Genomic DNA, 24,172 nt, shown 5'->3' on the forward strand with positions numbered 1-24,172 from the left:
ACCCACATAAACGAAATTTGTGTGCGTGGGATGCAGAGTTAGTTTGCGATAGCACACGAATTATTTATGTTTACAGAAATATGGGTTTTAACACAACATCAGTTTGGATTAAGGTGGCATTTATATGCTTGCTTTTAGCACTTGTTTTGTTCGTGATCGGATTTGCAACAATATCATGGATGACTTCTTACAACTATGCTCTCGGATTATGGAAGACTAAGTCATGTTATAATACTATACGGCATTATGATGGCCGATGCCGTACTTCTTCGATTACCAGCGCATGGTTGAAACTCGCAGGATGGGAAGGTATGTTGTGTGTGAATGTTAAATGTATGTTATGCAACGGGACGTATGTTTAACCCATCCTACTCTCTCATGCGCAACTCCTAATAAATAACGGGCATTTTTATTATAATAAACTTCCGGTAAATGTTTCTGCGGAAATCCGGTGTGAAAAATCACAGCAATACAATTTGGACAAATCGGAATGCATTCCGACTGTACATGTCATTCAAATTTTTATATATAATACTTGTACTCGCGTAAATTTAATTCAAAATTAAAGGCCTGGGAACAAGTATAAAAGGCAGGCAAGCAGAAAAATGGCCACTGCTGTTGAACTCTGTATGCTGTCTGCTAGCATAATCAGAGAGAGATAGAAAAATGAAATTTCAAAATTTAGAGAGACATACCTCATATTATTTGCTATAAATTGGCACATCACTTCTTTATCATGTAAGCAACATTCCTTGAAAGTTACATATCTCTGTGATACTTAGAAGTACTACTTTAAAAAAAACTTTTTTTGAAAACAGTTAAAAATTCAAAATTCCCTGTGTATTTGATTGACAGTTGTACAGAGGTTATGACCTTTCTCTCAGCCAACTACATCTCTCTAGGTATAAACTGACAGATGGCGGGGAAATAAATACTAGGGCAATAAATACTACCAGAGAAATACTACGCAAGCAATGAACTTGAATTTTTATTTATTGATTGTGTTATATTCCATCCCTACAATCATGAATTTATTAACTTGAAATGACATCACTATAAGTTAATTGTTGATATATTGATTGTTCTGTAAAAGAAACAATATACATTGTATTCAAACTAATGGATCATAAGTGATTTGTACATATTATGTGAAAATAACAATAGGTTTTGTGTACACTGTTTCCTAATAGAATTCGTTGAAAGTGAAAATGAAACAAACATTTAATTTTTTTAACTTTACTTTTCATAACCATAATTTAGTTCACCAGAATTCATAAAAAAAAAAGTTTTGTTTCCCAAAAAAATAAAAAAGTCAAGTGGACAAACAGATAAATCTAAGTTACATTTTTTTCTATATACAAGGCATTTCTAAACAATTAGTATTTACTGTTTGTATATACTGACTATCACCGATTTCATAAATTATACTCTTCATTGTAAAAATATGTAATTGCAATATACATCCTGACAGCACTGCTATTATACCTTTTCATCAAATTGCAAAATCATTACACCCCAATAAATACACAACTTTTTTATCTCTCCTGAATGCTGAACTCACCTATACTATATTTACAAGCATGCTGACCTCAGGTCATGATAATAAAACCCCGCCTCTTGTAACTAATATGCTTAATGGCCATCCGTACGGATATCTGAGTTCACATTCCCCGGCCTTTAAATGTGGATAGGAAATCACAATCGGGTAGCACGAGATGCAGGTCAAACTCCGCCTTGAATGCTACATAAATAGACTGCTATATTTTTTATTACTTTGGTCCCTACAAAAATCAAAGCACTGAAAGTACTGAAGTAAACATTGCTTGATAATATAACCCATTTTGTCATCAAGGCCATGTTGATTTTAACCAACTGACCTCAAAAACAATAGGGGTCATCTTCTGACCAAGGTCAATGTGACTAACAAGTGACTCACACCAAGGCTTTTTTCTTCCAAAGTTATTTATGAGAGAGGAAGATGTGATGTTCCATCTGTGTATTGCTAGGCAAGCTGATAGATGAGCAATAAAGAAATCATTTTTGAAACACAAATGGACTGCAGTATAGAATATTGAAACAGTAATATTAAGTCTTCAGTGATGCTATCTAATAGAAGACATGACTTGACTTGAACTGTATACAAATTCAATTAATTGAATCATCCTAAAAAACTTAATTACCAAATTATAGTACATCCTTTAGTATAGCTTTCCATGTTACAGATCTATGTACTGTACTTTGATGCATTAATACATATATTCTGGTGTGTTGTATTCATCTCTACACATTAATTTTTAAAATGCATTACTTTATCGTTTAATAATTAAAATGAAATCTATAATCAAATCAATGAAAATGTACTGCAATATTTTCATTATTCAATAATAATTGTTACATATAGTCCTTATATACAACCTTTCCAAGAAATTCATTTATATTGAACAGCAAGTTAACAAGGTTTTTTTTCCATAATCAGGCTGTGTTACCAACTTCTAAACTTTAGATGAACCACTGACAATATTGAGCTAAAACATTTTTCTATTTTTTTTTTGGCTACTGTGACCTACTTCTGACTTTAAAGGTGATCCATGTTCAAACTTGAGTTTAACCTGTCACACACATTCTTACGATCTTGTGTGGCAATTGGGGCAAAAGTGTGACCAGTAGAGGGTTAACAAACTAAATCACCAGTAGAGTGTTAACTAAATGTCATCGTCGGATACACATGGTTGATTTAACAAGACATAAATGATAAATGTAAATGGTGAGGGCCTCCGTCGCCGAGTGGTTAAGGTCGCTGACTTGAGATCACAGGTCCCTCACCGCTGTAGGTTCGATCCTCACTCGGGTCGAAATCTTTCATTTGAGGAAGCCATCCAGCTGGCTTACGGAAGGTACCCAGGTGTCCGCTCGTGCCTGAAATAATGCCCGGAGGTGCACCTTGGGTCTTCCTCCACCAATAAAGCTAGAAAAATCGACGAAAAAATCTCGGCTGGACGCTCTAGGATGGTCCGACTTGAGTGTACGGTCGCCTATGGGCTTTACGGCGGCGACCTTAAATAAACGCAATTAAAAAAATGTAAATGGTTCGGCCGTGGGTATCCGACGACAGACCACAGCTGACATAAGATGGATGGCCGACATTCAACAATACTAAAAGCTCACCCTGAGCCAACCTATAAGTTTCACGACAGAAATGAATAATAAGATAATAAAAATGAATACTGCGTAATGATTTAGATGATGTGTAGCCATTATATCAGCAATAAATTATTGCTTTTCTAAAGCCGCCTCGCGACAAAACCAACATAATGGGTTTGCGACCAGTGTGGATCCAGACCAGCCTGCGCATCCGCACAGTCTGATCAAGATCCATGCTATTCGCTTACCAACTCTATTAAAAGTAGAGAAACTGATAGCGAACAGCATGGATCCTGATCATACTGCGCGGATGCGCAGGCTGGCCTGGATCCATGCAGGTCGCAAACGCACTATGTTGGTTTTGTCGTGACGCGGCTCATATGTACGTACGTTCATATAGCATAAATATAAAACGACTGCTAGATTATTTTTTTACTATAAACAAATAAAAAGTAAAAGTTTATTATGTAAACGATTGAAAAGTCTAAATTTATGGGTATTTTTATTCATATACCTTTTTTATCGCGCGTCAAATGTTTTTCAGCTTTCCCATGTTTTTAATGCTGACTGTTACATAGCCGAATGAAAGTTTTTCATAGTGTATTTTTTACAAAAAATAACTGACATTTAACAAAGGTAATGAAATTTATTTAGCAGCACTTTTTTTAAATATATCTATTTTATTGCAAGTAAAATGTGTTTATTTGTTTGTTTGTTTTGGCTTTTCTACGTTTTTGACGCTAGGCAGTAACATAGCCGAAAAACACTTTCATACAATGTTTATTACAAAAATATTACTAATATTTTACATTGCTAACAAATAAATTATATAATGTTATAATCATTCATTTAGACGGTTGAAAAAATTATTTAACAGTTCTTATTTTAAATATGTCCATTTCATCGCCCGTAAAATGTGTTTTTTTGGCTATTCCATGTTTTTGACGCTAGGCCGTTACGTAGCCGAAAAACACTTTCATACTGTATTTATAAAAAAAATAATATCACTGACATTTTCCATTGGTAACAAAAAAGTGTAATAGTTATTTATTTAAAAGGTTGAAAAATTAATAGCGGTTCTTGTTTTAACTACGACTATTTTATCGCCCGTAAAAATGTTTTTTTTTGGCTTTTCCAGACTAGACTGTTACGTTGCCGAATAACACTTTCATATCGCATTAAATACAGATATATTATCGATTTAAAACTGATATTATTGAACCCATTTCATCAAATAACCATCAAAAATTGTTTTAAAATCACAAAATCACAGCCTTAATATTTCTTTGTATTTTAAGTGTTTTTCGGTATTTTTGGTGGGTTTTTTTTTTCGGGGTTTTTCGGCAATTTCATGTACCCATTAATATTCTGAACATAAATTTTATGTATTTATTTCTTAATGCTTAGACTGATTTACAGTTAGTTTCAAATGATTATTTCTTATCATCGAATCCGGTCACAGATGCCTATATTTAGCTCCATGTTCTGGCTTAATCGTCAATATCCCAAGTTCGACGAATTGTTATGGGTCGAATGGTCGAGTGGCCGAATCTTTATTTTACCCATACTGAATATCAGGCAATATACGCAGAATTTCGAAACATATTTCTTTTCAAAATTCTAAGGCATACAAAAGTGAAAGAAAAAACATGTGTAAAAAAAGGTATTCAAAAGAATAGCTTACGAAATTTCTATTTTTCGAAGCCACGATAATTGCCAGGTTTTTTTTTTAAACAACAACAACAAACATTTTCCGGTATACGCAGGTAAATTTTGTTAAGGAGCTCCATACTCATTTTGTAAAACATTTTAGGCCAATTTTATTGCATAAATGTAAATCAGGAATTTTATTTGATTAAATATCTATTTAAGATGTTTCGTCCAAATATATATTTCTGACGACATTACTATATAATTTACGATGCATTCATTCATACTAGCAAGCGCATGCGTACATGCGAAGTTTAACGCGTAGGTATAAACTACGATTTTATCAATGAACGGTTATTTTTTGTTTTCTTTAAAGGAATGTAGATTCTATTATTTCATGAAAATGAACGATTTGGAACTTCCAAAGCATTAAAACAACTTTGCAAAATATATTTTAATGATGTGTAGTCGGAATGTAACGCTACTGTAGAATGAAGAACTAGTTTCTTTAGCGGTTTTTATCCAGGAGTGGATGTTGTTCGGTAACGACTTAACCTGTAACGACTGCGGATTATAACTCAAGCAATGTATACAAAAACATACCTGTACGAAATTTTGGCAAGAATTCTGGACGGAATTGGGACAGATTTGGCACGGAATCAGTGATTTCTGGTCTGACCATCGACGGAAATCATATTTCGTGTCATTCCGTCTCACAACGAAAATATTTTGTTGACTTTTGGGCAGAATACTAGAAAAAATCCGGTTAAAATTTTACACTTTGACATTTCATCTTGGACAGAATTTTCAACTTAGAAATGTTTTTGGGACAGTGGGCAAAATTCTGTAAATTAACATTTTTCTTGAACAGAATTTCATAAATGAATTGTCCATAGCATAACTCTACTCTTGAGACATTGAAATATAAATGTGTTTTACCTCCTGTACGTCTTACAGACCTATTTTTGTATATTTGACCAAGAAATACAAGTGTATTTTTAGAATTTGCAGGTTTTTGAGAGATTTAGGCCTGTTTTTTTATTGTGACAAATGTAATAGTGAAAAAAAATACTAATTGATCAGATTTTCTTTTTTGTAATGCAAACATACTTTAAGTGTAGAGTATGAAATCTGAAAACATTCACTTCCAAAATGCTTTAGGCTATATTATAACGATTTTTAATACAGCTTGTATAAATTGTAACTTCCGATATTATTTTAGGACAATATCACGGGGGAGGAAGTGTTACACGAAGGATGGAGTTCTTATGATAACTTGTTTGGAGTTCTTATGATAACTAGTACGGAGTTCCTGAAAAATGTTACGGATTTCTGTGGAAAACTTTTCTATATACTTGGAGAACTCGCCTAAAAAATGGTTATTTTTAACTTTAAATGGGGAGTTTGAGGTGCTAAATTAAACTTTGATAATTAAGCTTGCCCTACATATTGTATTTTGTTTCAGAAAAAAATCTTTTAGTCCATATTTTGTCGCCTTTTTTAAAAAATCTGCAAGTTTTGAGAAAAATTACCAAATTACTTGTTAATTCGTACATATTGACCTTTTCATTTGTGATCTTCTTCGTTGCTATACTTAAATACCTAATTATTATGGAGAGCTGCAAACATAAAGCCCGGGCTAATAGATTTTATACCGATTTTTCAAATGTTACGGAGTTCTTGCGATAACTCAAAATATGTCCTGGAGTTCTTATGATAACTTTTGTTACCGCTGATGTGCTTCTTGCGCTAAGTAAGGGCACGTCTTAGCGCATTTTATTATTCAATAAGTGTGTAAATCATTATGAAGCATACTACGCTTATCATTTGCACAAAAATTTGGTTACATAACGTTGGTTTTGATCGTGTTTTTCAGTTCAAGAGATATTTTTCTTACCTCCGTTTCTTGTGTTTTTTTGTGTTTGTTTTGGTCTTTTTGTGTGTGTGTGTTTTTTATATTTTATTGGAATGACTGTAAACATACTTGATTTAGAGCATTTACTTACAGGATAAAAATACGCTTTGAATCATGATTTCGTCATATATACATTATTCCTGGCAGTTTTAGAGAACATTAAGTAACTATGCTATCGGTATGCATGTAAATGGTTTTCAGCAAAATAGGAGGTAGTATGCACTACCTTTATCTAAATTTAATGAGGTGATTTTGGTAATTTTTCTCAAAACATGCAGATTTTTTTTAAAAAGGCGACAAAATATGGACTAAAAGATTTTTTCTGAAACAAAATACAATATGTAGGGCAAGCTTAATTATCAAAGTTTAATTTAGCACCTCAAACCCATTTAAAGTTAAAAATAACCATTTTTAGGCGAGTTCTCTAAGTATATAGAAAAGTTTTCCACAGAAATCCGTAACATTTTCCAGGAACTCCGTGACAGTTATCATAAGAACTCCAAACAAGTTATCATAAGAACTCCATCCTTCGTGTAACACTTCCTCCCCCGTGAATATCGGAAAGCAACATTGAAATAAGAATGCTGTGTATACATTTGAATTTACTATAGAATATAGTACAGTTTACAGTACAAGAAAGTGTGCTTGCCATTTTAAATACAAAAAAGTGTATGATATAAACTCGAATATTATGCCCTATTAAATTATATAAATTTATATATAATTGATTAATTAATTTGCCTGATAATTGATAATTTCTTGATCAACAAGGTCAAGTTAAAGAAATTCTCTTTTTTTCCTCTATAGCTATGATATTTAGACCATGTGCAGTTTTAGATGAAAAATTTAACTTTAGATGATTTGACGAAAACACCTACTTTTCATGTCATTTGTTGTTCAGCTACTACATTTAAATCATGTGCACAGTTTAAGCTGTAAAATTGAACTTTGATATCAGCTGACCTAGATAATTTGATAAAGTGATCTACTTTTTTTGTCACTTGATATACAGCAATGAAAATTGACCATGTGCACAGTTTTAGATGTAAAATTGAACTTTGATGTTAGCTGACCTAGATAATTTGAAAAAAGTGACCTACTTTGATGTGCAGCTATGGAATTTGGACGTGTACCCTGAGCACAGTTTTAGATGTTAAATTGAACTTTGATATCAGCTGACCTAGATAATATGACGAAATGACCTACTTTCTTGTCCTTTGATGTACAGTTATGAAATTTGGACAATGTGTTTAAGATTAAAAACGGAACTAACAGATCACCTGACCTAGATATTTTGACGAAGTGACCCACTTTCTTGTACAGCGATGAAAATCAGACCATTTGCAGTTTTAGATGTAAAACTGATCATTGAACATTATGGTAATTATTCATACTGTGACAAAACAGCAAGTGACCAACGTAATCAAATTAAAAAATAGGCAAACAAATCTTTTTAAAGATTTGTTTAAACTTTTGTTTCCGTTTAGAAAGAGTAAAAAATAATTCTATTATACGCTGCTGCTGATAATTAATGTTTTTGTTGTTGTTGTTGTTTTTATGCCACCGCAGCATCTGCGATGCGGTGGCATATAGCGATTAACCTGTGTGTGTTTGAATGCGCGTGCGCGTGCGTGTGCGTGTGAGTGTGCGTGTGTTTTCTATAGATTATATAGTGAACTTAAAAAATCTTCTTGTGAAAAAACACTAGTGTAATTACAACCAAACTTGGCAGGATTGATCTTTGGGCAAAGGGCTTCCAAAGATGTTCAAAGAATTTCATTCCATGCAGAAATATGGTTGCCATGGCAACCAAAAGGAATTGTAAGAATAGAATAAATTCAAAAAATCTTCTTGTAAACACCCACAAGGCCTAGAGCATAGATAGTTTGCATAAGGCATTGCTTGGTCGACCTCTACCTAGATTTTCAAATTACAGCCCTGGGGTCAAAAATGGCCCCGCTCCGGGAGACATTGATTTTCATTATATGTACACATAGTAAAAACTTAAAATACCTTCTTATCTAAAGGTACAAGGCTTAGAGCTTTGATATTTGGTATATGATATAATCTATTGGTACTCTACCAAAGTTGTTCAAATTTTGCCTCTTGTGTCATAATTAGCCCTGCCCCAGGGATCATAGATTTTCCTTATATGTATATAGTAAAAACTTTTTAAAAATCGTCTTCTCTAAATTGACAAAGGCTTGATGTGAGAGATTTTGTATGAAACTTTGTCTAGTGAACGTCTAGCAAAATTGTTCAAATTATAGCCCCGGGGTCAAAATTGGCCCGGCCCCGGGGATCATTAATTTTCAGTCACAATGTACATATAGTAAAAAAAATAAAAAATCTTCTTGTCTTAAGGTGCAGGGCTTAGAGCTTTGATATTTTGTATATAATATCATCTATGGGTTCTCTACCAAAGTTGTTTAAATTATGTCCCTAGTGTTTAAATTGCTTTGCCCAAAAGGTGAAAGTTTTCCTTATATGTATAAAGTAAAATTTTAAAAATTCTCTTCTCTGAATTGACAAAGGCTAGAGGTTAGATATTTGGCATGAGACTTTGTGTAGTGAACATCTACCAAGATTGTTAAATTATAGAATATGATAAAATATATGATATACAAGATCAGCAAGGAAAGCAACCGGTTATAGCCCTGGTGTCAAAATTAGCCATTGATTTTTACTCTATGTAAATATAGTAAAAAAAAATCTTCTTGTCTGAAGGTACAAGGCTTACAGCGTCGATGTTTGCTTTATAATATCATCCATAGGTCCTCTACCAAAGTTGTTCAAATTTTGCCCTTGGTGTTAAAATTGGCCCTGCCAAGGGGCATTGATTTTCATTATGTACACATAAAAAACAGAAACTAAAACAAATGTTTTCTGAATGGGAGCAAGCTACAGCTTAGATATTTTACATGAAATGTTGTTTGGTGGACCTGTATTAAGATTGCTTGAATTAAACTCTTTATGTGCACAGTTCTAGTTGTAAAATTGAACTTTGATATCAGGTGACACTCTAAACTCTCTAATTAAATATATTTTAATATGAGAAATGTACAGATATAATATCTAATGAATACCATTGTTTTCACAGACTGGTTCCGGGCAACACAAGCGTTCGAGTGCATTGGGCTGATATGTCTTGGAATGGCTCTTCTGATCATGTTCCTGTTTGTGTTTGTGGATAGTATGAAGAAGCGTTCGCCGCTGTTGGCAGTTATCTTCTTTTGTTTTGGGGCAGGTGGGTAAATATACGTCGTACATTGCATGGAGCGAGTAAAACAAGTAATATGATCGATTTAGGGAGGAAAATTTACCAATAAGTTCATTGAGCAACTATTACTTTTATAACTAGCAGTTACATAAAAGATATTATTTCTGGTCTAAATCCTTCAGTAAATCCTATATTTTCCGAGAAAAGGAACCTGTTTCTCAGCCTGTTTCCTGAAAAAATATTACAATTGTTGACTTCTAACACTTTTTTCAAGCTTTACATATACATTGTAATATACAACTAAATGGTAGGGTGACAATTACGAAAAAATTAGCCTATTTATAGGGGCTACCCGGACCCATTTTTAACAAGACATGCCATATACCAAAATGTTCCCAAATATTTGTAGTTTTCAAATCTGCCGGCATAAATTGGCATAAATGGTGGCGAACAGAGAAATTCAAGATGTCGTCCAAGATGGCCGCCAAAATTATGCAAAGTATTACTAAGTCACTATTGCTTAATTTTAAGCAGTTAAAAAAGATGCTTTTGATCTTTTATTGCATTCCTGTATCAAATTGATGTCAGGAATGAAGTTGTATTACTTTTAATGTAAAAGTGTTGTTCATGGTAAAAAGCAGATAACATGAGACAAACATTTGTCTTTATCACAAAATTAATCGTAAATACCTTTATATTAAACTTATTTATTAAACAGCTTTATAAGCTTTATTATTATTATTATCAAATGAAGCAATTGTGGAATAGAATAGGCAAGAATTGTAAACATTTTGAAGAGAAAATTGTTTGAATTAAAGAAACACCTATACTTTAGTTCGACTATTCGTAGAATATTCGAGATTATGCAAACCCATTTATTGGCGTCGGCGTTAAGTTTTTAACATGTAAGCTGGTTTCTCCATAACTTAATAAGTGAATGGATTGAAATTGTTCTTTTCTCTGTGATACTATAACATGATTGACACAAGTCCCATAACTCTGATTTGTTTTTTGTGTGCAAATTTATGCCCTTTTTTGCGTGTAAGCTGGTATCTGCATAACTACTGAAGGGAATGGATTGACACTTCACACACTTGTTCTCTGTGACTTTCATACGTGATTGGCATAACTCTGATTTGCTTTGTTTGCAAATTAATGTCCCTTTTCAATTTACAAAATTTTGGATAAATGTTTTCGTGGATGGCATTAGTATTTTACAAACAGCCCTTGTTTGACAATTTTATGGAAAATAATATGTTTCCCTCAATAAAACATCTTTTTGACAGGCTTTGTTTGTTATTGTGACAATTGAAATGCAATCATAATAATCAAGCAGTGAGTTACTCGATACAACATCTAAATAACAAGCCTTTGTACCTTTTTTGGACAATTTTATGTATTCATATAGGTAAGCAACATTATACTCAACGAAACAACATTGTGACAAAAGTTTTCGAATTGTCGAGCGTCATATAATCTATTTGAACTTTCTCACTTTCTTTTCATATACATGAACACTTGTGTACTTTTTGTATATCCTACCAGTAAACATACAACTTAATGAAGTAGATTGTTGCATTTCTTATGATGCTTCCTACAGTGATTTCTCAATTTACCATGTGCATGTGAGTGGGTGGGGAATAATGTATTTACTATTAAAATGTTGTTAATTTAAAGGATTTAAATATGACATAAATAACAAGCTGATATAATTATTTTTGCGTCATCGAATCAAATATATTTCAGATGTTTACGTTTACCGTAGGTAACAAAAGTTTTTCATGGTCAAAATAGGAAAACATAGTTAAAATATGGTGGCGTGACTTAAAATCTTAAATACGCTATAAAGACTGTAAACAATTGATCTGTGCAGTTTAATTGTAACAACAAATTATAAATTTGCTTTTTCATATTGAATGTACATGTACCTAAATTAACAGTTCAGAGATCCAATGCAATTCACTTTCAATGTAGAATACTTTTCTTCAACTCGGTCATATCAAATAAATTTAAACACAAATGAAAATTAGTTGAAATATTGCTAACTAATGATTATTCTTGAATTTCGGTACATTTTAGTATTTGGTCTTGTAAAATATAAATGAATCATTATCGTTTAACAGATGAGAAAATTTTACAGAAAAATGAACGCAAAACAAAAATGTTTCGTATAATGTTTTTTTTTTTTTTTATAGCAGACAACTACATTTAAATTTTGAATTTATATACCATGTGTTAAGTTTTGAAAACCTCATACTTTCAGTAACTTAATATAAGATAGAACACGACACGTTGCAAACGTTCGAGAATTGTCTTAAAAATTATCTTGAAAACAAATAAGATTTTGGTTATTATATTCCAATCAGCCATTTTTTGCACACAATCATGACATCAAAGTTGACCATCAAAGCCTGTTTTCAAATATGGCATTGCTGCGTATCCTTGGCAACTGTCGCGAGTACTATAATGCTACCGACTAACAAAATATAAATTTTATACGATTCAACAAAAAGAAAAAAAACTGAACATACAATATTCTCGATTACAGATGCAATAAAGATTTATTTTACATTTAATTGCAATGTATTTTCATTACTCAATTTATTCAAAACAGTCGCCATACATAAGTAGTTAAGCCGAATCTTTGCAATACATTGGGCTTACAAACAACATAGTAAGTAAAACAGACACAGTATATAACAAATTAAATTGAAGGAAACAAATAACCGTATAAGGCATTTAACATGTATTTTTTGAATCCACAATATAAATATTCCCTGGAAAGTGTTAAGAATGACAACCTGACTAAATTGAAGGCTAATTCTAAACGTTGATAATTGGTGTAAATATATAATATTATAATATTGTATGGAACGCCGTGACTGTCTTATGTGATCAATGTTTTAGCTATCTTGTCAAATGATGATATTATTTTGTCGTTTAAGCATGTTGAACCATGCTAACTTGTCAAATAATCATGATGACATGTGCAGACAGTATGTTAACTTTTCAAAGCATCGTGATGACTTGTTCAAACAGCATGTTAACTTGTCAAGTAATCATGATGACATGTGCAGACAACATGTTAACTTGTCAAAGTACCATGATGATTTGTACAAACAACATGTTAACTTGTCGAAGAATCATGATGACTTGTGCAAACAACATGTTAACTTGTCAAAATTTCATGATGACATGTGCAAACAGCATGTTAACTTGTCGAATTATCGTGATGACATGCTCATGATTCTTTGAAAAGTTAACATGTGTTTTGCACAAGTCATCACGATACTTTGACAAGTTAACATGTTGTCTGCACATGTCATCATGATAATTGGACATGTTAACATGCCATTTGCACATGTCATCATGATTATTTGACAAGTTAACATGCTATTTGAACAAGTCAGCATGATCATTTGACAAGACATGATGTGAATTGCACATTTTAACATGCTCAAACGACATAATAATACCATCGTTTCACAAGATATTAAAAACATTGATCACATAAGACAGTCATGGCGTTCCATACGAATGAATTGACTTTATTATCGATGGAGAACACATAAGAGCCGCATATTTACAAAGATCTACTCTCACTAGATGTCCCCTTGAGAATAATTTTAGCTTTATATACCCATTTACATAGATCTATTCTCACTAGCTGCCCCCCCCCCCCCCCTTTTAAATCCTTTATGTTATTTTACTTATTTTACAATGGCCAGTCACATTCAGAGATTTCAGATTGTAATTTTTAAATGAGCAATGAAATGTTTATATATATTCAGTTTGCCATCAATTTTACAGGTAGACATGGCCTCCGACCGAAAAAAAAGATATGTTTGCCACAAGAAACACACCGGGAAAAAATCTGTTTTAAATATTATGAGTCCCATATTTCTTCAAGGATTCATCTCAACTAAACTATTTTACCTATATTTCAGTCTAAGTCCGCTTTTTGCTTGTATTACTCGCTCGCAAGCGGAAGTTTTCACGGGAACTGGAGTGTATACGCGTGAAAGTGCACGTTTAAACAAACACAATCCGTCTATGTTAAAACAATCAATCAACTAGTACAAATGTTGCTGCAATGCAGCAATTGAGAAGCTCCGCGCGCAAAAATATGCGCTCATTACAGATACCTTACCAAATTATTCCTGCGCACAGGTCATTTTCTATTTAGATTAATTACAATGCAACAAGTTACGATGATCTAATAGACATCCGATGATTAGGTATTCTTATACACTTGTCAATGGTTAATTGGATTTTGCCAGAATTGTTCAAGTATATCATAGATGAATGGGCGGACGAAAGACATTGTTCATCTTGGACTTTGGTAGGCTCGCTAGAGATTAGAATATTAAATGTATTTTCTTTGGAACATACAAATCAGTAGTCAAAGTTAACAAAGTCTAGCTGTTTCTTTTATCATTATAATTGTAACAAATATGCAAACAGAATATAAAAATAGCAATTAAAGGGATTAATATAATCGTAGTACTACTTATTGCATGTATTTTTGTTTTCATGTCAAATTAAGAAAAATTAAAATGGTTTCTTTTAATACCTTGGAGTTAAGATACAGAAGCTATATTCTAAGTCCCAGATAAATACTGGAAGTAGAACACACACTGGAATGAAAAAGTTGGGATGAAAGTTCAAAAAGACCAAATTCAGGATTTTTTGTTATTCGTACGCGTTAACAAAAATAATGGTACATTAAAAATCATGAAAAAAATTTCCATGGCACGTTGATACATGTACATTATTTATCAATGGAAATAAATTTCCATGAATAAATTTCCATGGCACGTTGATACATGTACATTATTTATCAATGGAAGACTGTTACCTGAATTTTATACAATATATCATGTAACATGGTTATGTTTACACATGAAAAATATATTGATTGCACAATAATACAAACTAAGTAGAACTAAGCAGGAATTGTATTTGAGATTTGCGGAAAAGTACATCATCATAGTTACAATAAACACATATATGCAATCATATTATTTAAATTAATAATAATGTTATAGTGTTCAAAATCTGAAGAACATTTGCTTGTAATCATATAATTGACAGTGTAAAACAGAATACAAAAGGATGAACAATGTACGTGAATATCATTTACTTACCAGTGAAAGTCTTACGTATTAATTAATTTGCTAGATTTGTTATTACCGTATAATTTTTGTTAGCAGCTGCATCATTGTAATCACACTAGGCCTTGGAAAAAAAGTATCTTTCAATGTATTTCTTCCTCAAATCTTCATAACATTGGCATTTAAATAAAAGTTGAAATTCATTTTCTAAGTCTAACAAATTGCATAGCAAACAATATCTTTCATTTCTAGGTATTCTATTTCTTGAACAAGTAAAATGGTTTCCTGCGGGGAACATTTTTAATGATATGAAGATATTTCATTCAACATTGTTTGGGGGGGGGGTAAATAAACGTTTGTATCAGGAATATAGTTGACAATAAACGATCAATATAGAAAAAGGTCTTTGAAAACTGGTGACCGTTGAAGACCGGAGAAGGTCGAACATAAAACAATTATTTCTATTTAAGAAAATTATTAAATAGGCCTACCATTTTATGAATAATTCCGAGCAAAAAAAAGTAAACCCACAAGTTTACGCAGAAAATATCTCTATTTATTATGGCAGATGCCACTACGTATATTTTAATCTTGTAGATTTTCAGTATAAACAATTTATTGTTTGTAAAATTTGAGATAGATATTAAAAAATCATTGAAAATTTTCAAACACATCATTCAAGTGTTCCACCTTAAACGGTAAAATAATTATAGAAAATTAGAAATATCACGTAATAGTTTATTGTTCTTAATTAGGTGTAATTCGGACTAATTCCCTAGAGGTAAATCCGTAACGTACCGGCAAACGGTATTTAGCTAGGTTTTCGAAAAGGTCAATTAACCAATCATGTACGGTTTATAGATCACATGCTCCTCCATGTACCGAAAACAGGTCACGTGCTCCTCCATGCCTCAAAAGTTAAACGCGTACCAATATTCTGCGGTCTCCAGACCGCAGGGAATAACGACCGGTCTGTATCCTAAATGAGTGTGCTGATAAACGCAGTTTTGTATAATAACTTCTTAGATTAAAAGGTAAAATATCCAAATATGTTTCGTACGCTAGCGCTTGCTTAATATGTTCATAATTTTCAAGCACTGCACATGCAATTACTTACTGATGCGTTCCAATCTTCGTATCTTAAAAATATTAGGACATTTTTTTCAAATCAACCGATCTAGAATTGAGGAAAACATCTGTAAAACCATATTCTTTTAGTAATTTTTTAACATTTGAAACCCAGTTTTTACGTCCTTTAATACAATCTATCAGACCCTGTTCATATGTCTTTTGCAGAATAATATTATTTGACTGTTGCGATTCACACCAATATTTTACAATTCTTACGTATCTTGTTATATATAGCGGGAACTTTCCTAACTCGCCACAAACACCAGCACTTGCGGTTGAAATTCTAACATTTAAAATACGTTTGCAAAACTTAAGATGGATTCTTTCAATTATCTTTGATTTTGTGTAACCCCATACTTCTAATGAATTTTTCAACATAACATCAACAAATGCATCAAATAACTGACATAACAGTATGGGTTTTAATTTAAACTTATTACAATTAACCAAGAGCACATTTAGTGTTTTTAAATCTTTACCTGGTACGTGCTCCTGATTCAGTGTAATTAAACACAGTTCCAAGATAATTAAAAATATTTACATTTTTAATTGTATGGCCATTGTAGGTCCTACTCTCGTGGGGTAAATAAACTCCGCGCTTTTTAAACACCATAATTATTGTTTTCGTCGCGTTTACCACCAAACCCCAGGTATGACAATGTGTGTGTAGAAGATCTAAACTTTTTTTGCAATTCCGCAGGAGTCTTTCCCTCAAAGAATGATAATATCAAACAATAATAAATTTAAAAGTATGTCGTCTGTACATATTCCATGCAGGGCTTTCGCAAAAAGTAGAGGGGACATTACCTTCCCTTGACGTACGCCTAAGGCATAACAGAAATAGTCAGAATATGAATTACATTTCTTAACACTAGATTTGACATTAAAATACATATTTTTAATTATTCTAAGCAATTTGTCTTGTATCTCCTGTCTATAAAGCTTAAGCCATAAAGCATTCCTGTATATACTATCAAAACACTTTTTAAGATCTATAAAACCTGCGTATAATCGTTTATTTTCATTTAGGAAATAGTGTACAGTAGACATTAAAACAAAAGCAGCATCTACTGTTGAACGGCCTTTCATAAAACCGAACTGTGCGTCGGATATAACATTATTGCTTTCATAGGAGGAAATAATTCTATTATTAAGTATACCAGTGAATATGTTTGATAAGCAACTAATTAAGGTTATACCACGGTAATTATTTACATCTTTCCTGCTGCCCTTTTTAAACAATGCTATAATCATACCTTCGATATGAGGAAATTCACAGATAAAAAAAGCTTCTTTACATTGGTTATGAATAAAGATCTATTGTTAATTGATTTACTTGGAGATCAAGCTAGTATTTTGTTGAATTGCTTCAAAATCCTCGTCCAGTTTTAACACATGTTAAACTGCAGACGAAAGTTTCTGTTGTTAAAATGTCACAGTATTCGGCAAATCAACATTCCACTCAAACCACCTTAAAAACGATTGCCTTCAAACAAAATAGAATCAACTTCATACAGCAAAAATTCGGGAAATCAGGGTCGATGAAGTGCAATCAAGGTCGTAAAAAAGAATGGAGCTATTACCAACAAAAAAAAAACACAGAAAAGACAATTTAAAAATGATAGTACTATGATAACAACAGTAAAAATGGCCTACTTTATTTGCTTCGATGAATTTATGAAGAGTGCAAGTTATGGTTCAGTATGTTTGCATTTCATTTCCTGCAAAACTCTAAAGTTCGTTATTTATTACTATGGAACGCCGTGACTGTCTTATGTGATCAATGTTTTTTGCTATTTTGTGAAATGATAATACAATTTTGTCAATTTACATCATATCTTGTCAAAATACCATGCTGACTTGTTCAAACAGCATGTTAACTTGTCAAATAATCATGATGACTTGTGCAGACAACATGTTAACTTGTCAAAATACCATGATGACTTGTGCATACAACATGTTAACCTGTCGAAGTATCATGATGACCCAATTTTTATCAATTAATCCCTTCGATTAACAGAAAAAAAAATTGCGGAATCAAGAAATCATTCCGATTTCTAGTATGTAAAGTCATATATTGGTTTCTCCTTCGGTGATTCGCAGCATGTAATATTAATGAATGAGAACTGGACCAAATTTCACGCCTCAATCTCTGGGAAGGCAAAAAGACAAAACAAAAAAATGAACTTAAATTCGTTAATTTATTTCTAACATTTATTATCTACAGGAAATTACTTATTATTTTGTAGTACACAGTGGGTTTTGTATGTATTTTTTCGAAAGCTATAAATAGATGACCTAAACATTGTGTTATTCCGAAAATCTATTTATAGGGTAGTCTGAAACTAAACGAAACGGTCATTTCTGTAGCGCTATGGTAATAAATAACGAACTGGAGAATTTTGCAGAAAATGAAATGCAAACATACTCAACAATAAATTGCACTCTTTATAAATTTATCGAAAACATTTAAGAAGGCCATTTTTACGAATTGTTATATCATAGTATTTTCATTTTGAAATTGTCTTTTGCGTAGGTTCTTTCCAGTAAATTAATAGCTCCTTTCTTTTAACGGCTTTGATTGCACTACTGACCTTTTTCCCCAAATTTTTGCTATAAGTCTATTTTGAAGGCAATCAGTTTTATGGTGGTTTTATTTGCCGAAAACTGTGACATTTTAACAACAGTAACTTTCGTCTGCAGTTTTTACATGAGGTGTTATGGGTTTATTGGTCGGACGAGGATTTTTAAGAAATTCAACAAAATAGTAGATTGATCTCCCAATAAAGCAATTAACAATAGTCCTTTTACATGTATATCTTTGACTCGCACGAACATGATGTTAGTGAATTTCCTCACACCTGTCAAAAATTCAGGTTACAGTCTTTCATTATATTGATACCATAATAATAACTGTATAACAAAATAATCCTATATTTGGTCTTTTTGAAATACATCCCAATTTTTTCATTCCAATTTGTGTTCTACTGCAAGTTGTTTACCGCGGACTTGAAATATAACTACTGTATCTTAAGTGCCAGGTATTAATAGAAACCATTTTCTTTTAATTTGACATAAAAATGCACGTTATATTACTATATTAGTCTCTTTTAATACTTTTTATATACTGTTTGTATATATTTGTTACAATTAAAATAATATAAAAAACAGACTTTTTTCATTTTGACTACTGTTTTGTTTGTACTAACGAAAATGCATTTAATATTCTTATCTCTAGCAAGCCTATCAAAGTTCATGATGAACAATGTCTTTCGTCCTTAATACACAATTCTGGTAAAATCCAACATAACCATTGAAATAATTATAAGAATATCTGGTCATCAGATGTCTACTAGTTCATTGTCATTTGCTGCATTTCTTTCTTAAATGCTCTTTGATGCTTTACATCAATGTTTTTCTAGTTATATCATGACATTCCCGCAAATCATGTAAAGGACATTTGGAAAAATAAAGTCGATGAAAGTTTTTTGTTTTTTGTTTTTGAATTACGTTCCTTCACAGGTAGGCGTCAGTGAAAGCTATTGTTTTATTTAATATCTGGCCCATCTCTCATGAACTGCATACGATAATTATAATTTTGAAAAAAAAAAGATTTACAAAACATCCGAAATAATGTACAATAGTACGTTGGACCTCAAAGTGCGGTGTTACATTGCCACACAAACAGCACCCTTCATATTATGTATACATGTTGATTATCACCCAGTTTTAATGAATCTCTAAAAACAAACATCTTATATACTTATGAATTCATTGAACAGTTTCCTTAACTCAACAATTATTCCGACTTACCGAATACACTGTACATCACTTTTAGTGCTTTGATTTAAATGCACATGAGATGTGACAAAGGTAAACTTCTTTAGATACTAATGTACGATATAATATATAAAGGTAGGTACTCAGAAATGTTTCTGAAGATGACAATGTATTCTAAAAGAATTGAATGCTTTGACTTTTGTTTTCAAGTCAACTTTTTAATTTTTTATTTCAGTACTTGCAATGGTGATCGGGTTTTTGATACTTGGGCTGAAACTAGATCATCTGGACATAGGTTGGTCCATGGGTCTCGCTATCGCCGGATGTATTCTAACCTTCGTGGCCGGGGTAATGAGTGTCATAGATTTGAAGAAATAAAGAAATAATGCAATTAAGCTTTGTAAATGATGTACCTGTCTTTAAAAACATTTCTCAACGTTCTTTTTATGTTGTTATCGCTTAGTGGTCCACAATAATGACATGTGGAATCTTGTGTTAATGCTATTCTTTGTATATAAAGATATTTGAATAGAGATATCTCCGATGTTGTGTACATTGAAACAATACACCTCAATAGCAAGATTGTGTGAACATTTACAACTTAAATAGCAATATTTTGTAAACATTTAACATTTACGTTTTTATCATTTTGAGAGGAAAGTGTTATTTTGTTTGACAAAAATAAGACATGTTATCATTTTCTTTCAGTTTTAAAGCGCCTTCAACTTTTTTGGGGGGTTGGAAAAACAGAACTGTGCTTTTTTAAACTAAGCTTTCTAGTAATTTATCTAAAAGAAGTGCATCATTATCATCATTAAGTCTTCTTCAACACAGCGTCCCTAGAGCTATTAAAAATGAAATTTTATAACGCGTGTGTGACTCCCGTTTGTAAAAATAGAAGATAAGGCCTTACTAATTTACATAATGAGAGCGGACGAGTTGATTAGAATCATCGAGGGGTTTCATTATTGTTGTTGTATTTTATCGACAGCAAATTTCATTTTAGCACATTTTTTTAGACGTTCTGTTACAGACATGTCAGATATATCGGTATCTTGGTTTTTCAAGCATAAATTAACTTGGCCTTTTTAGTTTTTGCTGCTACTGGCTATAACTTGTTATTAATGAATGAATTGACTTCATATTATAACACAACATTCTTATGTGTATCAAACGCAAATTGACCTTGGCTATTTTATGACATTGACCTTTAAGGTTAACATTTTGGAAACATCTTATTAAAAGTTGTTTGGCTATAAATAACCTTGACCGTCAAGGTCAAATTATTGAACTTTGGTTGAATTGTTATAAGTTTGTAATTTATGTACGGATTTGATTAATACTTGGACAAAGCAGTCTTGCATATCAGACTGGTGTTTCCGTTAGTTTTACCCATGCCGGAAATTTCATCTGGCATGGGGTGCTAGATTAGTCGCGTGCTGTACAATGGCACAATTTAGATGACTTAATTTTACCGTTATGATTGAAGTTGTAATTTCATAGATGTTATAAAAATAATTACGGGAGTAATGATATAAATTTCCATGGAAAATTGTTTTATTAAGGTTAAGAGTTTAAAATATAATGGAATATGGTAGATTATGCAAGAAAAAATATCTGTCATATATTTGCGGTCCGGATCGGAAACTCTGTCCCTCGGGAACCCGCCCATGGTCGGTAAGCCTCGTTACCGCCCAACTGGCGGGTCCCCTCGGGACGGATATTCCGATCTGAACCGCAACATATGACAGATATTATTAAGACATGCTACCCAACAAACATATTGAAAAATTTAGATGCGACGCTGACTTTAAATGAAATGAGTGAAATTATCTTGTTTTTCTCGTTGTTATAGTTGTTGTTGTTGTTTACTGTAACTAACTGTTTTTGTAAATTTACTGTAACTTGGTAATTACACAATGGATTATTTTCAAAACTTTGATTTTACAAAACAACGTTTCTTCTAAAAAATGAACTGACCTTAGCATTGACCTTAAAATGACTTTAATCGTTGTCATTATTTTGTTATTTATGCACGGATTTGATTCATATGTGGACAAAACAACACTTTTGACCAAACAGACATATGGAATCATTTAGATAAGACATTGACCTTGAATTGACATTGACCGTGAAATGATTCAATTTTATTATATTTTCTTGACTTTGTCATTTATTTATGGAAAGGATGCACACTCCGACAAAACAACAAGTGTGACTAGACAGACCTATTGAAATTTAAAAAAGGGGAAAAGCTTATTTTTTTCTTTAATTTTCGTTTTAAAGATTTGTTTAAAATGTTTATTCGTTTGCATTTAGAAAAATTAAAAAAAGTCGAGCGTTGCTCCGACCTGCGATGGCTCTTGTTAATCTGAAACAATTTATCTAAAAATAACAAGTTTAACCTTTAGAAAAGCTGAAGGTCGCTTTAAATACGAGCTTTATTTTATACATAATGTAACGTTCTATTTATATACATGTATACACGCAGTTTATTCAGTGTGTTGATTTGAAGTATAAATTGTTGTTTATCTTAATCTTCGCACACCAAGGACGTACCTTTTTTTGTTACAATTGTTACAAAAATATATGGTACTAGTACATTGCATTTGCAGGCTTAGTTAATTTGTGTTTGTTATTATGTGTTGATAGTGAAGGCTTTGTTAATCTGTGTTTGTTATTATGATGAATATATTACAGCTTGAGGGCATCCGATTTATTTTCATTTTAATATTTTTATAATTGTATATTATTAGATTAATTACAAATGCGCGTTAACTTAAAATACCTTACATACACTGTTTCTTTATATGCTGTGGTGCAATACACTTATTTTGTATTTTAGCATTTTTGTTTGGCCGATGACCAGTCGAATCAAGCGCTGAAAGCACAGTATTCATTGTATTTATAGATAGCAAAATTATTTCAGAAGACTTAAATGACCTAAATGATTTCCAATACCCCTTTAAACACATACAAAATGACACTGACAAATACTTAATTGAAAGTAAAGAAAGAACAGTAACCTTAAGGCTTCTACGGACAATTTTACTTGCACATCTACACGTTTCTCCTTTACAATCAGGACTTATCTTGCTATTTCCCTAAATGTGATAAACACGATTGTATTTTTTTTTAAATGTTATGACACCGCTAATACAAGACTAAATAGTGGGAACAGAAGTTTTCTACACCATTGAACTTTGCCATAATTTAGCAGTGTTTGGTGAATTTGGGGGTGCAAGTAATATTTCAGCCTGTCAAATGAAAGACAATGTGCAGATGTGTCTTATGTTTAGATTCAAAGGCCATATCATAATAACTGCTTCTAAAGAAAAGTATTCTAACTGATAAAATGTTGGTATTTACTGTATTACGTAGCTGTATTAAACTTTGAAACACAGAAATGTTATTTTTTCTTGAATACATTCTTTGCATTAAAACAGTACCTATTTTATTAGCTCGACATTTCTTTTTTCAAATAAAAAGTAGAAGTATATGTATTGTTATAGTCCTGGTGGCGTTGCCGTCAGCAAACTTGTACCTGGATCATAACTTTATAAGTTCTCGGTGTATTGTCTTCATACTTGGCCACAACAAGCATTGAAGCCTTGGGACAAGGCCTTTCATTAGACCAGACTAACTTTGACCTTCATCCATAAATGATCTTGACCTTCAAGGTCAAATGTCCAAATTTTGCTTGTTCTTGCTATTATTGGCTATAACTTTGCTATTTTTGAATGGATTGTCTTCAAACTTGTAAATAATAATCTTCAAGGATAGCCCTTTAAAATAACCAGACAGACCCTGACCTTCTCTCATAAATGACCTTGACTTTGAAGGTCAAATTATTGAAATTTTCATTGTTTTGTTTGGCTGTAACTGGCTGTAACTTTTCTATTATTGAATGGATTGACTTCATATTATAACAGAACATTCTTAAGGACAAGACCTTCTTGTTATCAAACTCAAATTGACCTTGGCTCCTTTATGACCTTGACCTTGAAGGTTAAATTATTGAATTTTAACTGATTTGTGCATTAATTGACTAATTGACTTAATTGGTGTACATTGTATATATAAATACGCAATTTTATATATATATACTGTAAATTTGGAGAAAATAAACGTTCATACAGTGCTAAAGTATAAATACCCAAGTACTTTCGGCGTATTATGCCTTCATCAGGGGTGTATTACATGTATAATGTGCACACAATC

General features: G+C 32.1%; 1 protein-coding gene across 1 annotated transcript; it reads left to right on the plus strand.

The window, feature by feature from the left end:
• LOC132727774 (uncharacterized) lies at positions 1 to 23,358 on the plus strand. The gene is made up of 3 exons (XM_060713354.1): positions 1 to 309; positions 9,807 to 9,953; positions 20,187 to 23,358. Exons 1-3 carry the CDS (start codon positions 81 to 83, stop codon positions 20,327 to 20,329), a joined length of 519 nt encoding a protein of 172 aa, XP_060569337.1. The 5' UTR covers positions 1 to 80; the 3' UTR covers positions 20,330 to 23,358.
• The last annotated feature ends 814 nt before the right edge of the window (positions 23,359 to 24,172 follow it).

The sequence above is a fragment of the Ruditapes philippinarum genome, unplaced genomic scaffold (genome assembly GCF_026571515.1).
Source record: "Ruditapes philippinarum isolate M1 unplaced genomic scaffold, ASM2657151v2 ctg3231_1_1_1_1, whole genome shotgun sequence".
NCBI classification, from domain to species: Eukaryota; Metazoa; Mollusca; class Bivalvia; order Venerida; family Veneridae; genus Ruditapes; species Ruditapes philippinarum.